We start from the raw sequence: 21,714 nt of genomic DNA on the forward strand, positions 1-21,714 counted from the left end.
ACATCTGTTTCCCGGTACAGATGTCATCACACGGGGCCTGAAATCAGCCTGCCAATGCTGTTGCTTGGCCTACTTTAAGCTTTTCTAATTATTTGTAAGCCTTTAGAGATTACGATTTTATACAGAATTCCACATTTCCGCTATTTGAAAGCCAGACCCCAGCCCGGGCCGGGCTCCAGGGGCTGGAGGAGATGGGCACGGGAGCCGCGGGTCCCAGCCCCCCGCCCCCACACCCGGCGCGTCCCGTTCCTCCTGCGCGCGGAGGTGCAGGTGCACGGGTCCCCCGCCCCCAGGCGCGCGGGGCTGGGTCACGCTGCCCGGAGACCGCGGTTGTCCTCGCCAAGCGTCCCGGAACACCGTCTGTTGGTAAAAAGCAAACAAGCAAAACCCGGCACGAAGAGCACTGTACCTGAGCTAGTCAGTTCTACAGCGGAGATGCTCGTGCACAGTGTTTAGGTCACGCACTTTGTCAAAGGGAACAGAGCAAACAGGAAGAGGCCGTCCACACAGGACCGCTCCCGACTCGGGACTGCCGGTCGCCACAAGCGCTGTCGGCTCCCCCAGTGATTTATGGATACCCGTGTGCGGGAGCCGTGCCGCCCCAGGCCGGGCGCCACTCCCTCCGGGGAAGCTCGGGCCGCGGCGGGGGGACGGGGACGGGGACGGGGTCGGGGACGCGCGGGGCCCAGGACGCACCGCCTCGCCCGGCAGTCGCGCAACCGACGCCGCGAGGCCAGTCCTCGGCCAGGCCCGGCCCGCCCGCAGCCGTGGCGCCGCCGCCGCCCGCCTGTCCCGGCTCCGGCCCCGCGAAGGCAGCGGCGGACGGGCCTCGGGAGCACGGCCTCCCTCCCATCCTCCCTCCCTCCCTCGACCGCCCGGCGCTCCCGTCAGCTCCGGCCGCAGCCATTTTGGAACGAGTGCAGACAAAGAGCGAGTCACCGCCGTTGCCCCCAGCAGGCCCGGGGTGCGGACCCCGCCTGCCGCGCCTAGCCGTCCGTCTGCCCCAGTCCCTGGCCCTCCCGGCCGCCCGCACCCCCACAGCCCGCCGGCCCGATGCCGCCCGCTCGCCCACCGAGCCCAGGCCGCCCGCCCGCGCCCCGGCCTCTGCCGCTAGCAGCCATTGGCCGCGCCTTTTAAGCGCGCGCCGCGGCCAATGACGAGGCGCCGAGCGGCCGGGCGGGGGGCGCCGTGACCAATGGCAACGCGCCGGGCGGCGGGCGGGGGCGGGCGCGCCGCCGCGCCTGCGCACCGCGCCGTCACCGCCCTCTACACCCCCCCCTACGCCGGCCGCCCCCCGCCCGCCCGGCCGCCGCCCCCGCCCCGCAGGCGCGCGCCGCCCCCCGCCCGCGCCTGCCCGCCCGCCCGCCCGCCCGCCCGCGCGGAGCCTCCTCCCCGCCCAGCGCCGGCGAGCGGCGGCGGCGGCGGGCCGAGGAGGAAAGATGGCGGCGGGCTCGGATCTGCTGGACGAGGTCTTCTTCAACAGCGAGGTGGACGAGAAAGTGGTGAGCGACCTGGTGGGCTCGCTCGAGTCGCAGCTGGCGGCCAGCGCGGCCCACCACCACCACCTCGCGCCCCGCGCGCCCGAGGCGCGGGCCGCGGCCGCCGGCGCGCTCGGGAACCATGTCGGAGCCGGAGCGGCCGTGCCGGCCGAGGGCGCGCCCGCAGCGGCGCCGGAGCCGCCCCCCGCAGGTAGAGCGCGGCGCGGCCTGAGCGCGGGCGGGCGCCGGCCGGGCCCGCGTCCTCACCGCGCCATCCCGCTTGTCCCCGCAGGGCCCGCCGCGAAGCTGAGCGCGCTCGAGGCCGGCGCCGGCGCCGGGGCCGGGCCCGGGGCCGGGGCCTGCGCGCCGGGGGCCGCGGCCGCGCCCGCCGCCCAGCCCGCCGCCCGCAACGGCCCGCCCGGCGGCCCCGGCGCCGCGCAAACTTTGAATGGGAGCGCCGCGCTGGGGACCTCGCTCCGCGCCGCCGCCGCACCTGCTGTCAGCCTGCTCCACAACGGGCCCGCGCCCGCGCCGCCGCCCAAGCCCGCCGCTGCCGCCGCCACTGTCATCCAGACGCCGCCCTTCCTCGGCGCCCCCGCCGCGCCCGCGCCCCGCGCCCCCTCGCCGCCCGCGCCCCCCGCGCCCGCCGCGCCCCCCGCCGCCGCCGCCGCCCCGCCGCCTCCGCCGCCGCCGGCCGCCGCCAGCCTGGCCCGGCCGCCCGGCCCCCCGGCCGGAGCCCCGGCGGCGGCGCAGAACGGGGGCAGCGCCGCGCCCGCGCCCGCCCTCGCGCCCGCCCCGGCCCCCGCGCCCGCCCCGGCCCCTGCCCCGGCCCCGGCCCCCGCGCCCGCCCCGACCCCCGCGCCCGCGCCCGCCCCGCCGCCCGCCGCCAACAGTCAGCCCGGGCCCGCCGCCGCCGCCGCCGCCGCCGCCGCGCCCGCGCAGGTGGCCAAGGCCGACTCGCCCAAGACGGCGGTGCAGCCGGCGCCCGCGCCGCCGCAGGCCCTGGCGGCCAGCTGCCCGGCCGGCGCGGGGGCCGGCATGATCCTCGGGCCAACTATGCAAGGGGCGCTGCCCGCCGCTGCCGCCGCCGGACTGCCGCCGCCGCCGGCCCCCGGCACCCCCACCGGGCTGCCCAAAGGCTCGGCCAGCGCGGGGCCCCAGAGCCTGCCCAGGACGCCCTCGGCCACCACCGGCGGGATCCGGGCCACGCTGACGCCCACGGTCCTCGCCCCTCGCCTGCCGCAGCCGCCTCAGAACCCGACCAACATCCAGAACTTCCAGCTGCCCCCAGGTGAGTGGCCGCGCCGGGCGGGCCTGGCTGCCCCCGCGGGGAGTCCAGGAAGTTGTGGGGCTGGCAGGGCGCTGAGGTCACGGGTCTTGCGCGGGCCTGCAGCGAAGGAGCTGGGGCGCTCCCCTGCCGGGTGCGGGAGAGCTCTCTGCCATGCGTGTGTGTGTGTGTGTGTGTGTGTGTGTGTGTGTCTGCGGGCACGGCCCCTGGGTGCTGTGGCAACAGGGGTCCCCTTTCCTGGGGCAGCGCTTGGCCTCAGCTCGCTGTTTGCATTGCAAAGTTTCTGGGCTCCCACCGTGCAGCAGCCGCTCTTCTGCTCTCCCGGCTCCCTGTGCCCCTGTCCCGCTCCTCCCCTCCCCCCGCCGTGCAGCGCTCTGGCTGCCGGCCTCCGCTGGAACGGCTTACTGGGTTATGCAGCCTGGGTCCATGGCTTTCTTGGGTCCGGTGCTTTCCCCTTCTGGTTTTGGGGATCGGTTGTGTTAAGGCCTGTGAACGGAACTCGTCTGCTCCTCTGCTACTCTGGGCTGTGATGGAGGGCTGGGCACTCTCCCCAGCTGGTGAGGTCAGGCAGAGTAGGGACGCCCCTTCCTTGTGGCCGGGCAAGCGTGCACGGAAAGCTTCCGCTTCCCTGCTAGCGGCAGGATGGCAGAGATCCCAGGTGAGCCCTGGAGGGATCCTTGGGCACACACACCCTTCCTGGTCCACGTCCCTGCCTCCCACTGTGTCGTGAACTGCTTCGGCCACAGCGTCCAGCAGTGCCGTGCTGCGGGTTAAAGGATGCTCGGTCGCTCTGGTTAGTGCCATCCGGTGAGATCAGCGGGTCTCTCAGAGGTGCACACGGTGGTGCCTAGCGAGGGGGAGCAGTCGCGGCCACAGCCTGTGCGTTTCCCCGGTCTCTTGGGTCATCCCTGGCAGTCGGTTGGGGTTCTTCAGGTCTGACAGTGAATGGTACCCCACAGCGTCCCAGCTCATGCTGCTGTGTTTTGGGATTCTTGAGCAGAGAGAAACTCGAGCACTGAGAAGCCCTGTCTCCTCTCGCATCCCCTCCGCCTCGCCCGCGAGGACCGGGAGCTTCTGGAGAGCTCCTCCCTGGCTGTGTAGTAACATGTGCTGCTGTAGCGGCCAACGCGGTGGCGGGAGCGGAAACAGCACCTCCCGTGTCCCCGCGTGCTTTCTGGGAAAGAGCCGTTGGTCACCTTGACAGAATTTCAGCGTCTTAACAAGGGAGGGTTTTCTTGTCAGAGCCCGTGAGGGTGTTCCTAGGCCGGCAGGGGCGGGGGAAGTGGGCAGCCCAGACCCACGTCTCCGGGGCTTGCCGTGCTCAGAGGGGACAAGGTGACGCAGAAGAAGTTGCTGGAGAGGTGTCGAGATGCCCCTTAGGACGCGTCTGGTTTGTTTTTTGAGTTTGTAGTGGGTGCTTATTTGAAGGTTCTGTTTTGCTCGTTGTGTGTGTTTTGACTTTTCGGTGGAGAATAGGGCTGATCTTTTAGTAACCTTTGAAAAAGGGAATTCGGGGTTGTGGTGCATTATGTAAAACGTGGGAATGTCCTTTCCCTATGTATAAAACTCCCTTTCGGGGGGTCCTGCACAGCTCAGCACCTGCCTTACTCCTGCCAGAGACCATTCCCGTGCCGCACTCGTGTTGTTGGGAACTGGTGTGAGCTGGTCAGTAGTTGGCGAGGCAGGTGCTTGGCCTGACCGGCAGGGCCCGTGTGACGCCTGCAGGTGCGGTGGTCTGGGGATGGCTGGGTCTCCTTGGTCTGCGCCTTGGCGCAGGCGAAACCCCTTCCTTATTTTTGTGCCGGGGGAGGAAGCCATGGTTGGGAAAGGGCGTCTCTGCCACGAGTGACCCTGGACTCACTTTCATCTTTGGTTTTAACGTCGCTGTCACAGAGGTCTTCGTGTGCCAGTAGACCAGTCCTTGAAAAAAGCTGTAAGAGTTGTCATGAGTGTTTGCGTTAAGTCCCCGGGATTTGAGAGCAGAGAGCAGCCCGTGTTGACATTGGGGTGACAGATGTCTTCTGGAATATAAAAGATGTGTGTCCGTGTTTTCTTTGACGCTCCCCACACCCCGGCCCCCACCGATTGGGAACTCTGAATAGTTACATCACCTCCTTTTTACAACAGCGGGAGCAAAAAAAAGTATCACCCCGGAACAAAGTTCTCGCTTTTAAATAGTGCAATTTTGTAAACCAAAATGACAGGTTATGAATATTCTAGTTATATAATCGATCAGGAAATACTAAACTCTCTTCCTTGATGTTCCCTCTTCACTGAAATCTCTCATCCCAAAGACGTGTACAGCGGAGGTAGAAGTGACTTACACAAATAACCGTGCTCGGCTAATAGCTCGTTCTTGCTACAACTCAGAGACGCAGACGCTTGGGAAGGGATCAGGGGCGGGAGGCCGTTCCAGGCTGCACACAGGTGTCAAGTGAGCGCGTATGAACGAGGCTGGCCCCTCAGCTCCTCTCCTTCCTGCAGGTCGAGCTCCAGATGGGGAGAGGAGGTACGGGGGTCTCACCGGGGCCCCAGGCCTTCTCATCGTGCGCTGGAACCCATGTGGATTTTGGCTTTAGCGAGTTCCACTTTGATCTTCTTTGTTAGGACAATTTTGTAAAGAAATGCTTACGTTGTCGTAATCGATTTGCTCGTTTGAAGGTACCAGAGTGTCGGTTTTGTCCGCTATGGGGATAGCAAGAACAGATAAGAGATTTTTGCCGCAAAGGCACTTCTCCAAGAACTGCGAACAGCGCTCGTTTCATACAGCTTGTTAGTCGTAACATCCCGGTAATATTATGATCATCATTGAGAGAAAGAAAAGTGATATGACACCAAAATTAGCATGTGCCTAAATGGTTTTAAAAGATCTTTTCAGGTAGATGCTATGTTAAAGATGCTCACTTCCAAAGGTTATCTCTTGGTGTGGCAAGTTAGTGTTTTTTGCAGTGGACGTCTGTTTGTCCTGCTTTTGCAGAGAATGCTCACCTGTCACCTGAAGGTTTGGCCAGCGCGTAGGTTCTCATTCCGGGACGGAGCACCGTTTCCTCTCCATCGGCGTAGTTGCCTTGGCCTGGTAGCATTTGCATGCTCCTTATTGGAAGTGAATGTTATCGCTGTTAATATCCTTGCTCGTAAAAACATGGCTCCCACCATGATGAACGCAGTTATTTGCTGGTAGGGAAGGGAAGAACCCAGCGGTAGCCGACTCGGCTGTTGGGCCAGGTTATTTCCCGGAGGGCTGACCCTGAGCCGGGCGGTAGGGTGTGGAGAGCCCAGCACTGACGTTAATTAACTGGACATTCTGGTGGCCGGTCTTGCCCGCAAGTGCTGTGGCCCGAGGGGTGCGTTTGCACGTTTAGATTTTGTTACTTGAGTGCACTCTTGCCTTCTCTGCTTGGAGTCCCAGTTGCCCCAGCTAGAAAGTGCCGCTGACCATTTTGCAAAGCATTACGGAATCCTGTCGGGACGAATGGGACACGCCTCTGTCGTGTAACGTCTGTTATTTATGTGCTGTCCCAGTGACGTTACGGTTTTTGCGGGTCTTAAGCATTATGTTGCTGTAGATGTTGCCGGGTCTAAAGACAGCTTTATTCTCATCAAAACCATAGCAGCCTTGGACGCGTTTTCAGTCACCGGGGAACCTGGTGCGGTGGCTGACTCTGGTTGTGTGAGTGGGAAAGTTGCTGGGCTGTCACAGGCCGGTCACAGACCCGACGGACGTGTCCTGCTGCCGTGGGGGCAGTGGGCGCGGTTGCCTGCTCGGAGTGGGCTTTGGCATGGGGTTTGCTTTAGCCCAAAGGCCTTGGGGTTTTGCTTTTGATGTACTTGTGTAATGGTGACGTTCATAAAGAGAAAGGGAAAAGAACTCCCGGAGAGCCACACGCGGCCGGCACTGGACAGCTCTGCTTGGCGGGGACAGAGGTAGCTTCTCTGAGCTTCCACACCGTGGGCTTGGAGGGGAGGCCATCCTCTGTCCGCACCTCGCCCCTGACTGTCACCACTACCTTAAGGGAGGACAAAGCCGTCTTGGAGCCTGGGGGTGGGGTGGCGTTTCAGGCGTACGTGGGGGTCTTTTGGAGCTGGCGGTTCTCACCTTTTGGCAAGAACCAGGAAAGGGGTCCCTTAGACCCTCCTGGGGCATCTGTTCTCTCCTGCTGCCTACCGTGCTGGAGGGCAACGCGTGCTGTGCGCGTATGGCACAATTACTGGAGTTTGAAAAGTCGAGACTTCCCGAGTCGTTTGCGTTTGCCGGTCCAGGGTAGATCCGTATTTCTTAGCGCCCCACGAGGAAGTGGTTAGCAAGCGGGATCTTGCTACCTGGGTGGCCGATGAACCCAGGGGCCAAAGGGCCCGACTCCCAGGAGTTCTGTCACCTCCGGGCCATGGCGAGTGAGTGCCCTCGCTTGTGCTGTAGGAGTTGCTGACAAGTGGGCACTGGGTCCCCTCGGGCAGCGGTGTTTGATCAGAACGGGACTGACCCAGTTCAGACCCTGCCCTAGAAACGAAGCAGGTTGGTGGGGCAGAGCAGCGGGGCGCGCACGTGGCTGTTTCCTTGAAATCAAAATAAAGGTAGTTCCTGGTGTGCTCCTAACCCCGGCTTCGGCTTCGGCGTGTAAATGTAAGCTTTCCTCATCTGAAATGATACATTTGAAGAAAGCTTTTCGAGAAATAGCTGGTCGTGTGTGAGTTGATCAAGACATAATTAACAACTGGTTTTAAAAATCTTGAAGCAGAGATTTAAAAGGACTCTGGAGCAACTTGCCTTAGGTTTGGGGAGTTTGCAAAGTTCTCAAAAGCACTTTTACTTTTCCTCATGTTGATGATAAGCAGGAGTCTCAGGTTTTCTTGATCGTCCTGGGAAATAGTTACTGTTTAGGGCTCTCGTCTCTGAAACTTGTCTTCGACTGGAGGCTGGCAGTCTTTTATGTGATCAGGTCTTTGATAGTAAGAAGACTGAAGGAGAGAGGTCCTTTCTCGCCACTGGAGCCTCTGTCCTGGGTGCCGTGCCCCAGCGTGTGAGGGACAGTTGTTTCCAGCTGGGGGTGAGATTGCCACGGCGTGGGGCACTGTAGGTTAGAAACACACAGACTTCAGGGCGGTAGATTGCTGACCAGTGTCTCTTAACACCCTGTGTAGTAGATCAAGTGCTGTAGCCTCGTTTGGAAATTGAGAACTTTATGTTTCTATGCTAGAACCGGGAACCCTTTTAAGTACAATTTTTGATTCTTACACTTCCTTAGGTGTCTGCACTAAGGGAACGAAATCTTCAAAACGCAAAGAGGTATAAACATTGTCCACAATTTAGGCACCCGCCCCCACATTTGAAAAGTGCATGGATACCCCCTCCTTTTTTTTTTTTTTTTTTAAGAGAGAGAGAGTGCAGATGAGCGAGGGGGAGAGAGAGAGAGAGAGAGAGAGAGAGAGAGAGAGAGAGAGAGAGAAGCGGGGCTCACCTGAAGCAGGTCTTGAGCTCACCCGAAGCGGGGCTCAAACTCATGAACTGTGAGATCATGACGAGTCAAAGTCCGATGCTTAACCGACTGAGCCACCCAGCCGCCTGCCCCCTTCTTGTCCAGCTTTCCTCTGTGGCCGCTTGCCTGGCCACATCCCCCTGCATGTGAGTGGACGGAGGCCCTCCCAGTGTGGGCGTGTGAGTGAGTGTAGATTGGGCTGGAGGCTCAGAGCCCCTCTGCAGGCCTTCTCAGCTGGGTCGTCTTTTTTTTTAGTTTTTTTTTTTTTTAACATTTATTTATTTTTGAGACAGAGAGAGAGCATGAACAGGGGAGGGTCAGAGAAAGAGGGAGTCACAGAATTTGAAACAGGCTCCAGGCTCTGAGCCGCCAGCACAGAGCCCGACGCGGGGCTCGAACCCACAGACCGCGAGATCATGACCTGAGTCGAAGTCGGACGCTTAACCGACTGAGCCACCCCGGCGCCCCTCAGCTGGGTCTTTTATCCCGAAGTTGGAGTCTAATGGGACCTCTCTGCCTCTTGCATGTGGCCTGGGAAGGGGGTGATGGCCGTGTGTGGTTCTTTGACCACTGAGCTCCTGAGGAGGGTGTGACCAGGTGGTATGGGACCTCCTCACTGACATCGGGGAACTTGTATCCCGAGGGCATATTTTGAAATGTTTTCCAGCTCTTAAGGTTGGGGAAATCCTAAAACAGGTCTTTATGACCGCGTCGCATTGGACAGCAGATTTTAGCAGAGGAGCAGGCAGTGAGAAGGTTCTGTCGCTGTGCAGTGACTTGTTTTGGGCAGTCAGCGGTCAGAGTGGACACGGAGCGGACAGAGCAGGACACTAGGAGCCAGAACAGCAAGGCCCTCGTCCTCAGTGCTGCGCCCTCTGCACTCAGAGTGGCCGGCGTTGGCCTGGACACTCTGCAGAGGGCAGAGAGGGGCCTTGTGGGGTCAGCGATGAGGCCCGGCACTTTGGGGAGGGGGGAGGTGCTGGGGCGTGGGGTGGCCATACTGTGTGGACCGTCTTGTGTTGCCACCGCAGCTGGAAGGGGACGGAAGGCAGCGTTTCCACCTCAATCTTTGTGCCACGGTGTGGGGGGCGAGTGCGTCAGGGGAGCTCTCCAAGGGGCCGTCACGCCTTTCACAGAGGAGCTTTGTCGAGTGCTTTTTAATATAATCCGTGTACGGATTTGCGTAGGCCGACGCCGTGGGTTAGTGAACACAGCAGGTCACGGGCCAGGCCTGGCGTGGTTTGATCTTGTCAGGGCGCCCCCGGCGCCCCCACGTCGGGGAAGGGGAGAGGCGGGTGCTGCCGGTGGGTGTTGTAGCAGAACCACAGCGTCGTAAACTACTGGTCCTTTGAAAGGGGCTCCTTTCCCACGTTTTTCCTCCTGATACAAAGTTTTATTCATTATGGGAAGTGTGGGCAGAAAAGAAAACCGTGAGGGAGAAAATAAAGTTCCTCATAATCTCGCCTTGCCCGGCTGGCCGGCTGGTCACCACCTGTATCCGCCTGCATGAAGCACGTGCAGGGGGAGACCTTCGGTCAGTCACCGAGGGCCTGCCGCGCCTCCTGCCTTAGCCTGTGTGGGGAGTGCCCCCGCCCTGGTGGCCTTTGAAGTCCCCTCCTTCGGAGCTTCCCCACAGGCCCCTGGGAGGGGCTGCTGTGGCTCACATCCCGTCCCCTGGTCGGCTGTGAATGACCCTCAGGTGAATGTCTTTGTGCACAGCTCTGCGGGCGTCTGATGGATCGAGCATTCATGAGTCTTTGATACAAATTGCCTTCTTGAGGACTCGACCATTTACGCTTTTAAAACCGTGGTTTTGAGAGCCATGGCCAAAATGATGACTTTTTAGAAATTGCTACCATTCTACAGGTTTCGTTTAGAAGGTCGTGTCTGGTTCTAGGGTGTATTTCTTTGACCAAGTGAAGGTGGGCCTTTTCCCGTGGATGTGGATGGAGACCGAGGTCCTTTGCTCTAGGATGTACGTCGGCCGGGGAGCCGATCCACGGCGCTGCGAGGACAGGGCATCACGGGGTGGCTGAGACCGAGGACTGCAGTGAAGGGGGACGGGGGCGGAGGGCCGTGGGCCTGTCTGGAACGTGAAGCGTGTGGTGCCGTTTCTGAGGAGGCATCAGGGGTAGTTGAGCGTAAGGTGTGGGCTGGGGGCAGAGGCCGCGAGGGGTCAGAATTTGGGAGTCCCGTGGCATTTGATGGAAGTTTTGGCCGTGAGGGTGAGGCCGCCTCCTGGGGGACTGTCTTGGAGCGGGGGTGGGGGCGGCCGGGAGAGCAGGCGGGGCCCCCTGCTGCAGGTAGGGGGGCGGAGGAGGCCTAGGAAGGAGGGGCGACCCTGAACGCCACCTGCCTTTCACCTGCCCTTCGGGGAAGTGGACACGGGGCAGTTGTTGTTTTAGGAGCTTTTTATGAAGTAGGAGTGTTTGTCATTAAGGCAGCAAATTCCTCCCGGCTTCTTTGCCTTTTTATGTGTGGAAATGGCTGGGGAGGGACATTAGCACTTCCGATGAGGTGACGAGGTGCTGCGGTCGAGCAGCCCACGTGGTTTTGCACTTGTGTGCCCGCCCCGGGCTTCCTGCCGTGTGCCGATGGACAGACCCGTGAGTCTGAGGATTCTAGAGCCGGGTGGTCCCAGTGAAGATGCTGAGACCCAAGGAGGTGAGTGGCTTTTCAGAGCCTCCTCAGCCCCTTACCCGAGGGGCTGGGCCCAGAGAGAGGCCAGCCAGGTGGGGGGCCTGGGGCGATCACTCCTTCCTGCCGCATCTCTTGTCTTCGTGCCTGCTTGAGGCAGCTGACACAGGGCCGGGCCTTCTCGCGAGAAGATCCACAGCCCGGCGAGTCCCGAGCACACGGCAAGAGGCTGGCTGACCCCAGGGGCCGACACGCTGGTGCTGTCTGTTCCAGAGACCCGGCTGTAGGAAGGCAGGGGTGTGTCCGGCGGCCGCCGGACTCCTGGGGTCAGCGGGGGCTTGTGCCTCGTGCTACCAGACGGCCCCCCGGCCTCCTCTCCGAGTGGCTGCGGGCATTAAGGTTGGGGCCATCCCGACGGCGGGAAGGGGTGAGTGGTCGGGAGGTCCCCCGGTCTCCAGGTGCAAGGCCCTTTCTCCTGACTGCAGAGCTGTGCCCGGGCGGCCGCCCATCAGCCCTGCTCGTGGCCTCGAAGGGCAGAGCCACGCTTCGTGAGTTTGATTAGTCGGTCGATGAGCAGACATTGGGCACCAACTTCAGATCAGACTTGTGCTAGAGTAGGGCAGTCCCCGTCTTCAGGAATTACTTTCTGATGGGGCTGTTGGGCCACGGAAGATGGGTTTGCAAGAGGAGGAGGTGGGGATAAATGCAGCATCGTTTCTGAAATGGAATCTCACTAGCTGCTCCTTTTCCTGCAGTAATTGCTGAAAATAAGCTTTCTGTCTGTTATAGTCCATTTTGGACACTCCAGCATTTTCTCTGCTGCTCTGGACTGATTAGATAACAAGTCAGGGTTGCTGCCACTTTGGTACGTATTTAACAGTCGAGAAACTTTGTTCAGAGCGTCTCCCAAGCTCTAGGTGACATAGTAAAGACAGCCTCCAAGTGGGCCGTGGGAGCCCGGCGCAGAGCTCACTGGGAGTCCTACGAGTCTGGGCCAGGGTCCCGACCGCTCCGGGCCGGGTGCCCGGTGGGCCAGCCCCAGCTTGCGTTTCATGCTGAGTGGTTTGGACACCGCTCTCTGGGGTCCCGATCCTGGAACTGATGGTGGAGCCAGCCCCTCTCCGACTCTGGGGGCTCCACGGTCCAGACACACCTCCGTAGGGGTCTCTGACCGTACTTGGCTTGGTGACCGCCGGGACAGCTGGCCGTCTCCCGGCGTGGGTAGGGCTGCCAACCTGCTGGGGACACGCCACCCTCGAGGACAATGTTGTGCCGTCAGCTCGGGGAGTTTGCTGGCCTGGCCTTCTTGAGACCGTCAGCCTCAGTCCCTCGGAGGCCCGGTCACGAGCAGCTGCGTGTGACGGTGTGCGGCGGGGGCAGAAGCACGCTCCGTGCTCAGTGCTGGCATGTTGGACGGCAGAGGTGCGCTGTGCACGGAAGGCAGGTTAGGGGTGGCGGAAGGGGGCGCACGCTCTTCAGGTCTGCGTGTCGCGGGCATGTGTGTGTGTCCAAGTGTGGGAGGTGGCCGGAGGGTGTCCCCTCGTTCCCTGCAGGTAGCTGCTTCTGGGGCGGTGGGGGTACGGGCCTGCGCACGGGACCTCCACTTTTCTCTGTAACGTTTTATTTCTCTTAAAGAGACCCGAGGCCACTATGAGAATTTTTAGTGACTGTTTGTTCTGGGGGGGTGGACCCCTAGAGCGTTTCCTCTTGCAGTTGTGTGTAGTTTAGAACTTTCCAGGCAGCTCCTGGATGTCCTCATCAGTAGATGCCCAGTGTGGGGTCGTGGGCAAGCGCCAGGTGGGGCTGCAGGCACGGGAGGGTGTAGTGTCGGTCACTTGGGTGCCTCACTGTCCCCGCCCCGTCGCACTACCTGTTAGTCGCGCCTCGTCATTCCTCACTACGTCCCCTCTGCTTGGGCTGCTGCACACAAGGACCTCCACAGGTCCCTCGTTACTTCTAGAACAAAGCCGGACTCCTGACGGTGGTCTGGCCGTGGGGCGTTCACAACCTCCCCGCCTGCTGTGGCGCCCCCCCTGCTCGCTTCCACAGTGGGCAGCGCGCCAGGTCGCGGCTGCACCTCACAGCATTATTTTCTGGGTGCTTCTGCGTGTCGTTCAGGCCCAGGCTGCCACAGTGCTTCTGGGTGCCGGCCTCATGGCCCCCGTGGTAGAGCGGGGCGCTTCCTCGGGACTGGCGTGTCCCACCGAGGCCCGTCTCCGCGGGGCCTGGCAGTGGGTGGGTGGCCGTGAGTCGGTCCAGGCGAGGCTGTACCTGCCGGCGAAGCGGGAGCACCTGAGGTCGGAGAGCGTGGCTTGTGCCGCGTTCATTTTTGAAGCTCGGCATCAGCGTGGCGCTCGTGTGGCGGGGATGCCTGCGGCGTGAGTCAGGGAGTCTTCTGGAGGCGTTTGTGGTCTGTCCGCTTGGTGGACGGGCCACGACTTTGAAAAGCCATTAACTGAGACAGAAGACTAGTGCGGGACGGGATGTTTTGGATCTTAGACGCGCAGAGTTGAGTTAGTCACAGTCTCCGGTCCCCGCGTGACCTGCTGTATGTGACGAGCACCTGCAAACTCCACCCCACAGAACAGCTGGGAGCCTGCCAGCATCCCACGGGACCGTCCAACCCCCGCCGCCCCCAGCCTGTGGCCGCCGTCGTCCTGACCCCACGGCCTCCACGCCTTTGCTTCTCTTTTCCTAACTGCCCGTGGCCTCCCTGAGCATCGTTAAGTGTGTGGGGTTTTTCAGCTTCAAGCGTGTGGAAAGGGTACCGTGCTGTGAGGCGTCCTTTGGGACCTTGGCCGTAAGTGATGCTTCCGTCCTGTGCTGTGTGGTATTTTGTCACGTGGAGACAAGCAGGACTCCTTCATCCCCTCTTGTGTTGTTTGTGAGAAGGGCCCTCACACTGCGCCTGGGTCTCCTGCCTGGGGAGGGGTGGCCAGCCCAGGGGGCACTGGCAGACTCTCGTCTACAGAGCCGCACACAGGAGAGATCTTGAGAACAGGCCGGGTCTCTTTACGGAGACTCACGTTCTTGGTTCTACATGTGTACGCGGGGGTCGTGCACTGGGTGTCCGGGAGGGGGTCAGGGAGACCTGAGATTTGCGTCTGAAATTCAGAGGTGGGTTCAGGGCTGGGGATCGGGGGCGGGGGCCCTGATGATATTTCAGGAGACGTGTCTGGCTCAGCTGGTGGGACTCTTGATCTCGGGGTCGTGAGTTCAAGCCCCACATTGGGTGTAGAGTTTACTTTGGAAAAAAAAAAAAAGACTGATGTCATCTTAAACCACGAGGGTGGTGTGCTCACTGGGTTTGGAGGAGGGACAGTACAGCCCAAAGAGAAGACAGGCCAGAGACCTGTTGGGGGACATCTGACACCTAGAGGTGGAACAGAGGAGGAACCAGCAGAGGGGAGCAGGCCCAAGCAGGGGACCCATGGGGGGCCTGCGGGGGGGTGGGGCGCAGGGTGCCAGGTCATGGGGTCGGGTGTGTCAGGGCGGTGAGTGTCTACCTGTTGTGTGTCGGTGGCCAGCTTAGGAGGTTAGGGGACAGACCTGCTTTTGGATCTGCCCCTGGAGGCCGGGACAGGCCGGGCCTCGGGGGGAAGGTGGGGAGGGGACAGCCTTTGGGGATGCTGGTTTCGGAGGGGGAACAGAGCCATGTGCTTGGAGTGTAGGGACAGTTCCTTTTGTTGTTTCTGGACTTGTTTCCCGAAGACGGGAGATTGGGAGCCGTGCTCTCCAGGAGGAGTGTGATGCGGGCCACACACAGAGTGTGAAGTTTCTGGTAGCGCCTTCAAAAGGACGAGGGACGTGAAAGCGCAACAAGGTGAAGTCCGTGTTAACGCATCGGGTTCAGCCCACCTCCCAGGTGTTGCCAGGTCGACGTGCTGCCCCCGTGCACGGTGTCCAGAGCCGCTGGCGTCCCGCTTCCTCTGGCGGCTGTGCCTGCGCGTTGGCTCGCTCAGGTGCCTGCTGGCCGCCCGGGGCTCGTGGCTGCTCTGTATGTACCTGCGCACGGGTCAGCGGTTGCCACAGAGAGAGAAGGTGGGGGGCAGGGCCCAGGGGGCAGCCAGCAGGCACTGGCTGGTGCCAGCCGCTGGGGGATGCCAGGTGTCCGGTCAGGCATCCGGGGGGGGGTTGCCGAATGAGAGGACAGGAGCTGGGGAGGAGGGACGCTGAGCCAGCCTCTTGGATGAGGGAGGGTGAGGGGCTGAAGTGGCCCAGCCCCACCTCCACTGGGGGGTGAGAGGGAGAGCTTGCCCTGGTGGGGGCGGCAGGTACAGGTGGGGGCCGTTGGGTGGCAGGGAAGGGACACGACAGAGGTGGCCTTCCTGCCTCCTTCCTCTGGAGGGCCGGGGGCGCGCGGGAGGCTGTCCCCAGGCTTTCTGCTGGGCGGTGTGCCCTGTGGCCCGACCGCCACACAGCACTGCGTGCTCCTGAGAAATCGGCGTCCCATATCAAACCAGAAGTGGGGTTCTCTTGGAAGAGGGGCACCCTGGCGGGAGGGTGGGTCGCCTGCAGGGCTGGAGGGTCAGGTGTACACTTGCCTGGGATGAAGGTAGCTGATCAGCAGTGGTGGTTGGAGAGTGAAGGGTGGATGTGGGATCACGGAGCCGAAATGGCGTGTAAATGGCTTGTTCTCGCAGCGTGGCCCTGGGGCCAGAGGGTGCAGCCGGCAGGCTGGGGAGGCCTCCCGCGGCGCCCCCAAGCCTCCCGCGGCCTGCCTTCCGGGTGCCGACGTGTGCCTGAGCGCTGTCCGTGCGTGGTGAGCACGTGTCCCCATGCCCAAGACACCTGCACCGGCTGGAAAGGAGGCACCTGCGGAGCCCGGCGTTGCCGGGTCCGGTCTGTGCCAGAGGTCCTTTCCTCACCTGATGTTCCAGGTCCCCTCTGGGGGGGTTTCCTCCCTTCTAAGTAATGTCCTGCTGTTCTCTTTCTGAAATTCCTTTGAGTTTGTCAATTTTCTTGTGTCTGGGGGGCTTGTTTGCATGCCTCCCCCCCCCATCTTGGCACTTTCAGCTCTTCCCCAGGCTGCTTCCTGAGGGAGGAGCCCCACGGATGCCTGGTGCCCAGGATGGTGCCGGTCACACAGTAGTGTGCAGGTCTCTGTCTTGCTGGAGCCTGTTATGAAGGGTCTGCCAGTTCTGGCTCATGTGAGCGCTGTATGGATGGAGAGCCATCGTGGTGCCCTGGCTCCCCTCGTAGCGGTCAGGCGGGACTGGACAGGGGACCCTTGACACAGGGATGTCCTCTGTTTCTGAGGAAAGGACCTCGTGGCCAAAAATTCTTCTGCCTAGAGCGTGGACATCCTGCCCTGAGCCCTGGGGGGTGCCAGAAAGACCCCTCCCGTTGTCTCAGAGTCTGCTTCCCTCTTTTTCTGCCTCTGCGGGCATCTCGTCCTTCTGTTGGCTCCTCCTGTTGGGGGTGTGGGGCCACGTCCATTCCTTGACTCTCGGCTTAGTGGGCTCTTGGCGGGGGAAGAGGTGTGGCAGATGGGAGAGTTCTGCTGGTCAGCCAGCTGTCCACAGGCCACTTCTTAGGGGGTTTGGGGTACCGCGCTTGAGTCTGCAGGTACCAACAAAAGCAGATGACGAGTTTTTTGGGTTTTGTTTTGTTGTTGGTAAAGAGCTTAATTTTTTTTTTTTTTTTTTTTTTTAGCGCAGTTAAAAGTTCACAGCAAAATTAGGAGGAAAGTACAGAGATTTCCCATATGTCCCCTCCTCCCCCCCAGCACAGCCTCCCCACTGTGGCCGTCTCCCACCGGAGGGTACCTTTGTCACAGGGCATGAGCCGCACTGACACGCCATCCCTTAGGGAGCTTACATTAGCTTCATCTCAGAGGTTTGGACACACGGAGAAAGACACGTATCCGCCTTTATAGGGTCAAACAGTATTTTCACTACCCTTGAAATCTTTTGTGCTCTACCTGTTCACCCCTCCCCACCTCCCGACCCCATCTTTTTAATGTCTGTAGTTGTGCCTTTTCCAGAAGGCCCTACAGTTGGTGTCACACAGTGCGGAGCCTTTCAGATTGGTTTCTCTCACTTAGTGATGTGCATTGATGATTCTCCTCCATCTTTTCATGGTTTGAGAGCTCGTTTCTTCCTATCACTGACTGACAGTCCATATTCTGGATCTACCACAGTTTATTTATCTGTCACCTTTGAGGGACGCCGTGGTCGCTTCCAAGTTTTGGCAGCCGCGAGCACAGCCGCTATAAAAATCCGTGAGCAGGTTTTTGTGTGGACACGAGTTTTCGACTCGTGTAGATAAATCGCAAGGAACGCGATTGCCGGCTCGTCCGGTGAGACTATGATTCGTTTTGTAGCAAATCACCAGACTCGCCTCCAAAGCGGCCGCGCCGTCCTGCGTTCCCGCCGGCAACGGCCGAGCGCTCCTGCCGCTCCACGCCCTCGCCAGCGTCTGGGGTCGTCAGGGTCGTGGGTTTGGGCCCTGGTGACAGGCGTGCGTGGTGCCTCGCTGTTGTGATTTGCGTCTCCCTGACGACCTGTGATGCGGAGCGTCGGTCCCCGCGCCCGTCTGCATCTGTGCGTCTTCTCCGGTGAGGGGCCTGCTCGGGTCTCCGGCCCGTTTCTAATTGGGTTGTTTTCTTACTGTGGAGTTTTAAGAGCTCTTTGTATATTTAGGATGACTGTATTTTATCAAATGTCGTTTGTACCTATTTTCTCCAAGTCTGTGGCTCCTGACGGTCTTTCCGAGAGCAGACGTCTTTAATTCTACCCCAGTCCAGCTCGCCAGCTTTCCTTCTCGGATCCTGTCTGGCTGTTGTGTCTGAAAGCTCATTGCCATCCCCAGGGTCACCGAGACTTTCTCCCGGGTGGTCATCGAGGAGATCAGGGTTCGCATTTTACTTTAAGTCTGTGACCCACTTTGAGTGAATTTTCGTGAAGGGGGTAAGGTCCGTGTCTGGATGCGTTTTTCTGCAGGCGGCCGGCCGGCGGGTTCGGCCCCGGTTGTTGAAGAGACGGTCTCTGCTCCGTCGTGTCGCCTCCGCTCCTTTGTCAGACGTCCGTCGACTGGGTTTCTGGGGCCCGTTTCTGGGCTCTGTTCTGTCCCACGGTCTGTACCTTCTTCTGCCGGGACACGGCGGCGTGATTGCTGTGGCTTTGCGGTGGGCTTGATGTCGGGCAGTCCCCCTCCAGCTCTTGCGTTGGCTCCTCTGGGTCCGTGGCCTCCCGTCCGTTGTCAATATCCATAAAGTGACTTCCTGAGATTTGAGTGGGATTGCGGTGAAGCTACACACCAAGCTGGCAAGAACTGACATCCCGACTATATCGAGTCTTCCTGTCTGTGAACATGGACTGTTCCTCCATTTATCTGGTTCTTTGATTTAATTCATCAGAGTTTTTAGTTGGCTTTATTTGGTCTTGTATTTCGTTAGATTTGTAACTAAGTATTTCATGTTTTTGGGTGCTAACATAAATGATAACGTGTTTTAATTCTACTCATTGTTGGTTTATGAGAAAGTGATTGGCTTTTGTAAGTTAACTTTATATCTGGCAACTTTATTGTAATCATTTTTAGTTCCAGGAGTTTATTTTGTCATTAAAAAGAAAAAGCTTACTTAGTTTTTGAGAGAGAGAGAGTGCGGGAGAGAGCAAGCACGTGCAAGTGGGGAGGTGCGGGGGTGGGGGGGGTGTGGGGCAGAGGATCCGAAGCAGGCTCCGCGCTGACAGCAGCATGCCCAGTGGGGGCTCAAACTCCCAAACCAGAAGATGGTGACCTGAGCCGAAGTCAGGTGCTCAACCAACTGAGCCATCCAGGCGCCCCTTCTGTCATTTGGTGGTGGGGGGGGGGGGGTTCTACGTAGATGATCCTGTGAACAAAGACAGTTTTTTATTTTTTCCTTCCCAATCTGTGTACCTTTTATCTCATCTTCTGTGTTGCACCAGCTGGGATGCCTGGTGCCGTGTTGACGTGCAGCAGTGAGAAGAGAGACCTCCTTGCCTTGTTCCTCTTTTTAGGGAAGCTTTGAGTCTCTCATCCTGAAGTAGGATGTTAGCTGTAGGTTTTTTGCGGACAGTTTTTATCAGGTCGGGGGAGTTGCCTTTATTCCTAGTTTACTAAGAGTTTTTCTCATGAATGGAGGTATTTTGGGAAGAGTTGTCAGTGAGCATCTTCCCTGGGAGGTCAAAGGGGGAGTCAGGCAGGGAGACCTTAGGAGGTTCCTGCCATATCCCGGTCTCAGGAAATGCGTCTTGGTCTAGCCAGGTGGGAACGGGGGCAGTAAGAGACATTACCTTTGTGAGGGCAGGTGACAGACAAGGGGACAGGGCACAGGAGGAGGATAGGATCGACCCAGAAGGGCGCCCATGAGTTCTCTGCCCACCGGGGGCGGGACGTAGAAGTCAGGCACTGTGCACGTCTCCTGCACCCCCACTGCCCTCTTGCAGATGGGTGGCTGAGGCTCGGGTTGGTGAGGCACGCGGCCCGGGGCCTCCCTGATCCTGAGCCCGCTTGCCCCTCCCTGGCCTGGGGACCGGTCATGATGGTGGCCCGGTGGGGGCATGCATTAGCCCTGCTGTGTCCAGAGGAGCAGCAGCTGTGTCCGGCCTGGTGGGTGGCACAGGTGCGGAGGTGGAGGTCAGAACTGCCGTAGCGGGAGCCGGTGCGATGAGTGTGTGCGGGGCCGAAGAGCTGGCTGCCTGGGGAAGGGGAGTGCGGGAGGGGGACGAGCCCTGGGAACCCTGGGCGGGGGGAAGTCCCCTTCGACTCTGCAGGTGGTTCTGGATGTTGCTGTCCTCCTGAGCCAGGGTCAGACGGGCCCACACAGCGACAACCAGTAGTGGGACTCTGTGCAGCCAGGCTCCACTGCTGACTGGCTGTGCAGGTCCCCTCAACCCTTGAGTGCCAGCTCTCGGAGCCATAACACGGATGGTTAGCAGTGCCCCTCAGGGGGACAAGGAGGTGTGCCCCAGGGAGTCTTGGTACGGCAACAGATGTCACTCTGCTCAGCCCCCACGCACGATTCAGTGTTTCTACAAAAGCATTTTCAGTACATCAGACTCCTCAAAGGCAAGCCCCCTCTTTGGTCTGGCGTTCAGGTGAACAGGCCCCCATGTGCTCCAGTACCTGGGAGGAGTTGGCCATGTCACTGCAGGAGGGAACCCGCTCAGCCCAAGACCTCCTGGGGCTTTAGGGGACTTTCAGGGGTGATTTTTGGTACTTGTGTTGGAAAGCAGCCCGCTGCAGTGAGGGGGCACCTTGGTGGTGGAACAGAGTGGGCGTGGTGATGAGTGCACGTCGGGGTGGTTGGGGTGGACGGGAGACCAGCCTTGGCAGAAGGGCGCATGTAGGAGGGAAAAAGGTTTGGGGCCACCCTGGCCGTGGGGGATCCCGAGGGAACAGCGTCCTGGCTGATGCTTGCTCGCCAGGCAGCCCCTCTGTCTGAGTGTCCTGGCAGGGAGAGGTCTGGGAGCCGGCATTGACACAGGAGATCTCAGGCTCCCTCGGCTGTGTCGTCTTCTACGTGATTGAAACGGGGCAGCATGGGTTTGTAGGTTGTAGGGTACTGTGTTTGTACCGTGGGAACCAGGGGTCGCTTTTCTCACGGCGAAGCCGGACTTGTTCTAAAGCAGAGTGAAGCACTCTGGGGGCGGCTGGCGTGCTCCGTTTTCAGCACAGGATTTAAGATTTTACCCCCCACACTTGTGAGTCAGTACCCTTAGAACGAGACTGGTCCCGGCGTTCTGTGGGTGTGGCTTCAGACCGAGTCCGGCCAAGACATGGCCCTGCTCTGCTTTGGTTGGTCCTCACTGTTCTTGCTTCCAGCTTCCACCCGCCCCCTTGCGCTTGTAGGGCACCCGTTTCGGGGCGGGGGGGAGGTAAGGCGAAGCACAGTGGGTCTCTGCCGAGCAGTCTCACAGACAGACTGTCAGGTGGGAGCGAGTAGCGCCCAGCTTCCGTTCGCGCTCCGTCACACCTGGTGTGCCGCTCCGGAGAGAAAGGATGTCAGCAGAAGTGGATCATGCATTCTGGGATCGTCCTCTGTCGGGTGCAGACGCTGGCCGCAGAGTTCCCAGAAGTGGCAGTGTGGCCCTCTGGCCGTGACACTGAAATCTCAGGTGGTGATCTTTATGACCGCGGGTTAAGTTAGTACGAGATTTCGTAGGACACAGGTAGCCCGAACCACAGTGGAAAAGATCGATACACCAGACTTCAGAATCAGAAGGAAACTTTTGCTAGGTGATAGTCGTCGTTGATAAACTGGAAGGCAGGCTTTGGAGTGGGGTGGTGCATCTGACGGAGAACTTATGTAGAGCACAGGGAGGCAGGTCAGAGCAGTGGTCAGAAGACCGTTAAGAATGGGCAGAAGACGGGCGCCTGAGTGGCTCAGTCAGTTAAGCGTCCGACTTCAGCTCAGGTCACGATCTCACGGTTCGTGGGTTCAAGCCCTGCCATCGGGCTCCGTGCTGACAGCTCGGAGCCTGGAGCCTGCTTTAGATTCTGTGTCTCCCTCTCTCTCTGTCCCTCCCCCACTCGTGCTCTGTCTCTCTCTCAAAAATAAATAAAAATATTTAAAATAAAAAAAAAAAGAATGGGCAGAAGGTCTGAACAGACACAACAGAAGGTATAACAATGGCCCTCAAGCATATGAGAAGATGCTCACGTCATTGGTTATCAGAGAAGGACACGTTAGAGTCCAGTGGGTACCCCATCGCTTCCACGCCCACTAACAGGCTGCACCCCAGCCGGTGGGTGTGGGGGTCATGGAGCCCGCAGGTTGCCGGGGGTGAGTGCCCAGTAGGAGGAAACAGCATGTGGCAGGTGCTCGAACAGCACTGGGTCCTTGCTGTGTCCGGCAGCCTGTCCAGGAGGA

General features: G+C 60.1%; 1 protein-coding gene across 1 annotated transcript in view; it reads left to right on the plus strand.

Annotated features, from left to right (window-relative positions):
• The first annotated feature begins 1,399 nt into the window (after positions 1 to 1,399).
• The window catches only part of TAF4 (TATA-box binding protein associated factor 4), a 65,453-nt gene continuing 45,138 nt past the window's right edge, over positions 1,400 to 21,714 (plus strand). The window contains exon 1 of the mRNA XM_023251046.2: positions 1,400 to 2,769. Within this exon, the coding sequence (XP_023106814.2) occupies positions 1,440 to 2,769 (1,330 nt within the window). The 5' untranslated portion in view covers positions 1,400 to 1,439. The remainder of the gene's footprint in view (positions 2,770 to 21,714) is intronic.

Source organism: Felis catus, chromosome A3 (assembly GCF_018350175.1).
Source record: "Felis catus isolate Fca126 chromosome A3, F.catus_Fca126_mat1.0, whole genome shotgun sequence".
NCBI lineage: Eukaryota > Metazoa > Chordata > Mammalia > Carnivora > Felidae > Felis > Felis catus.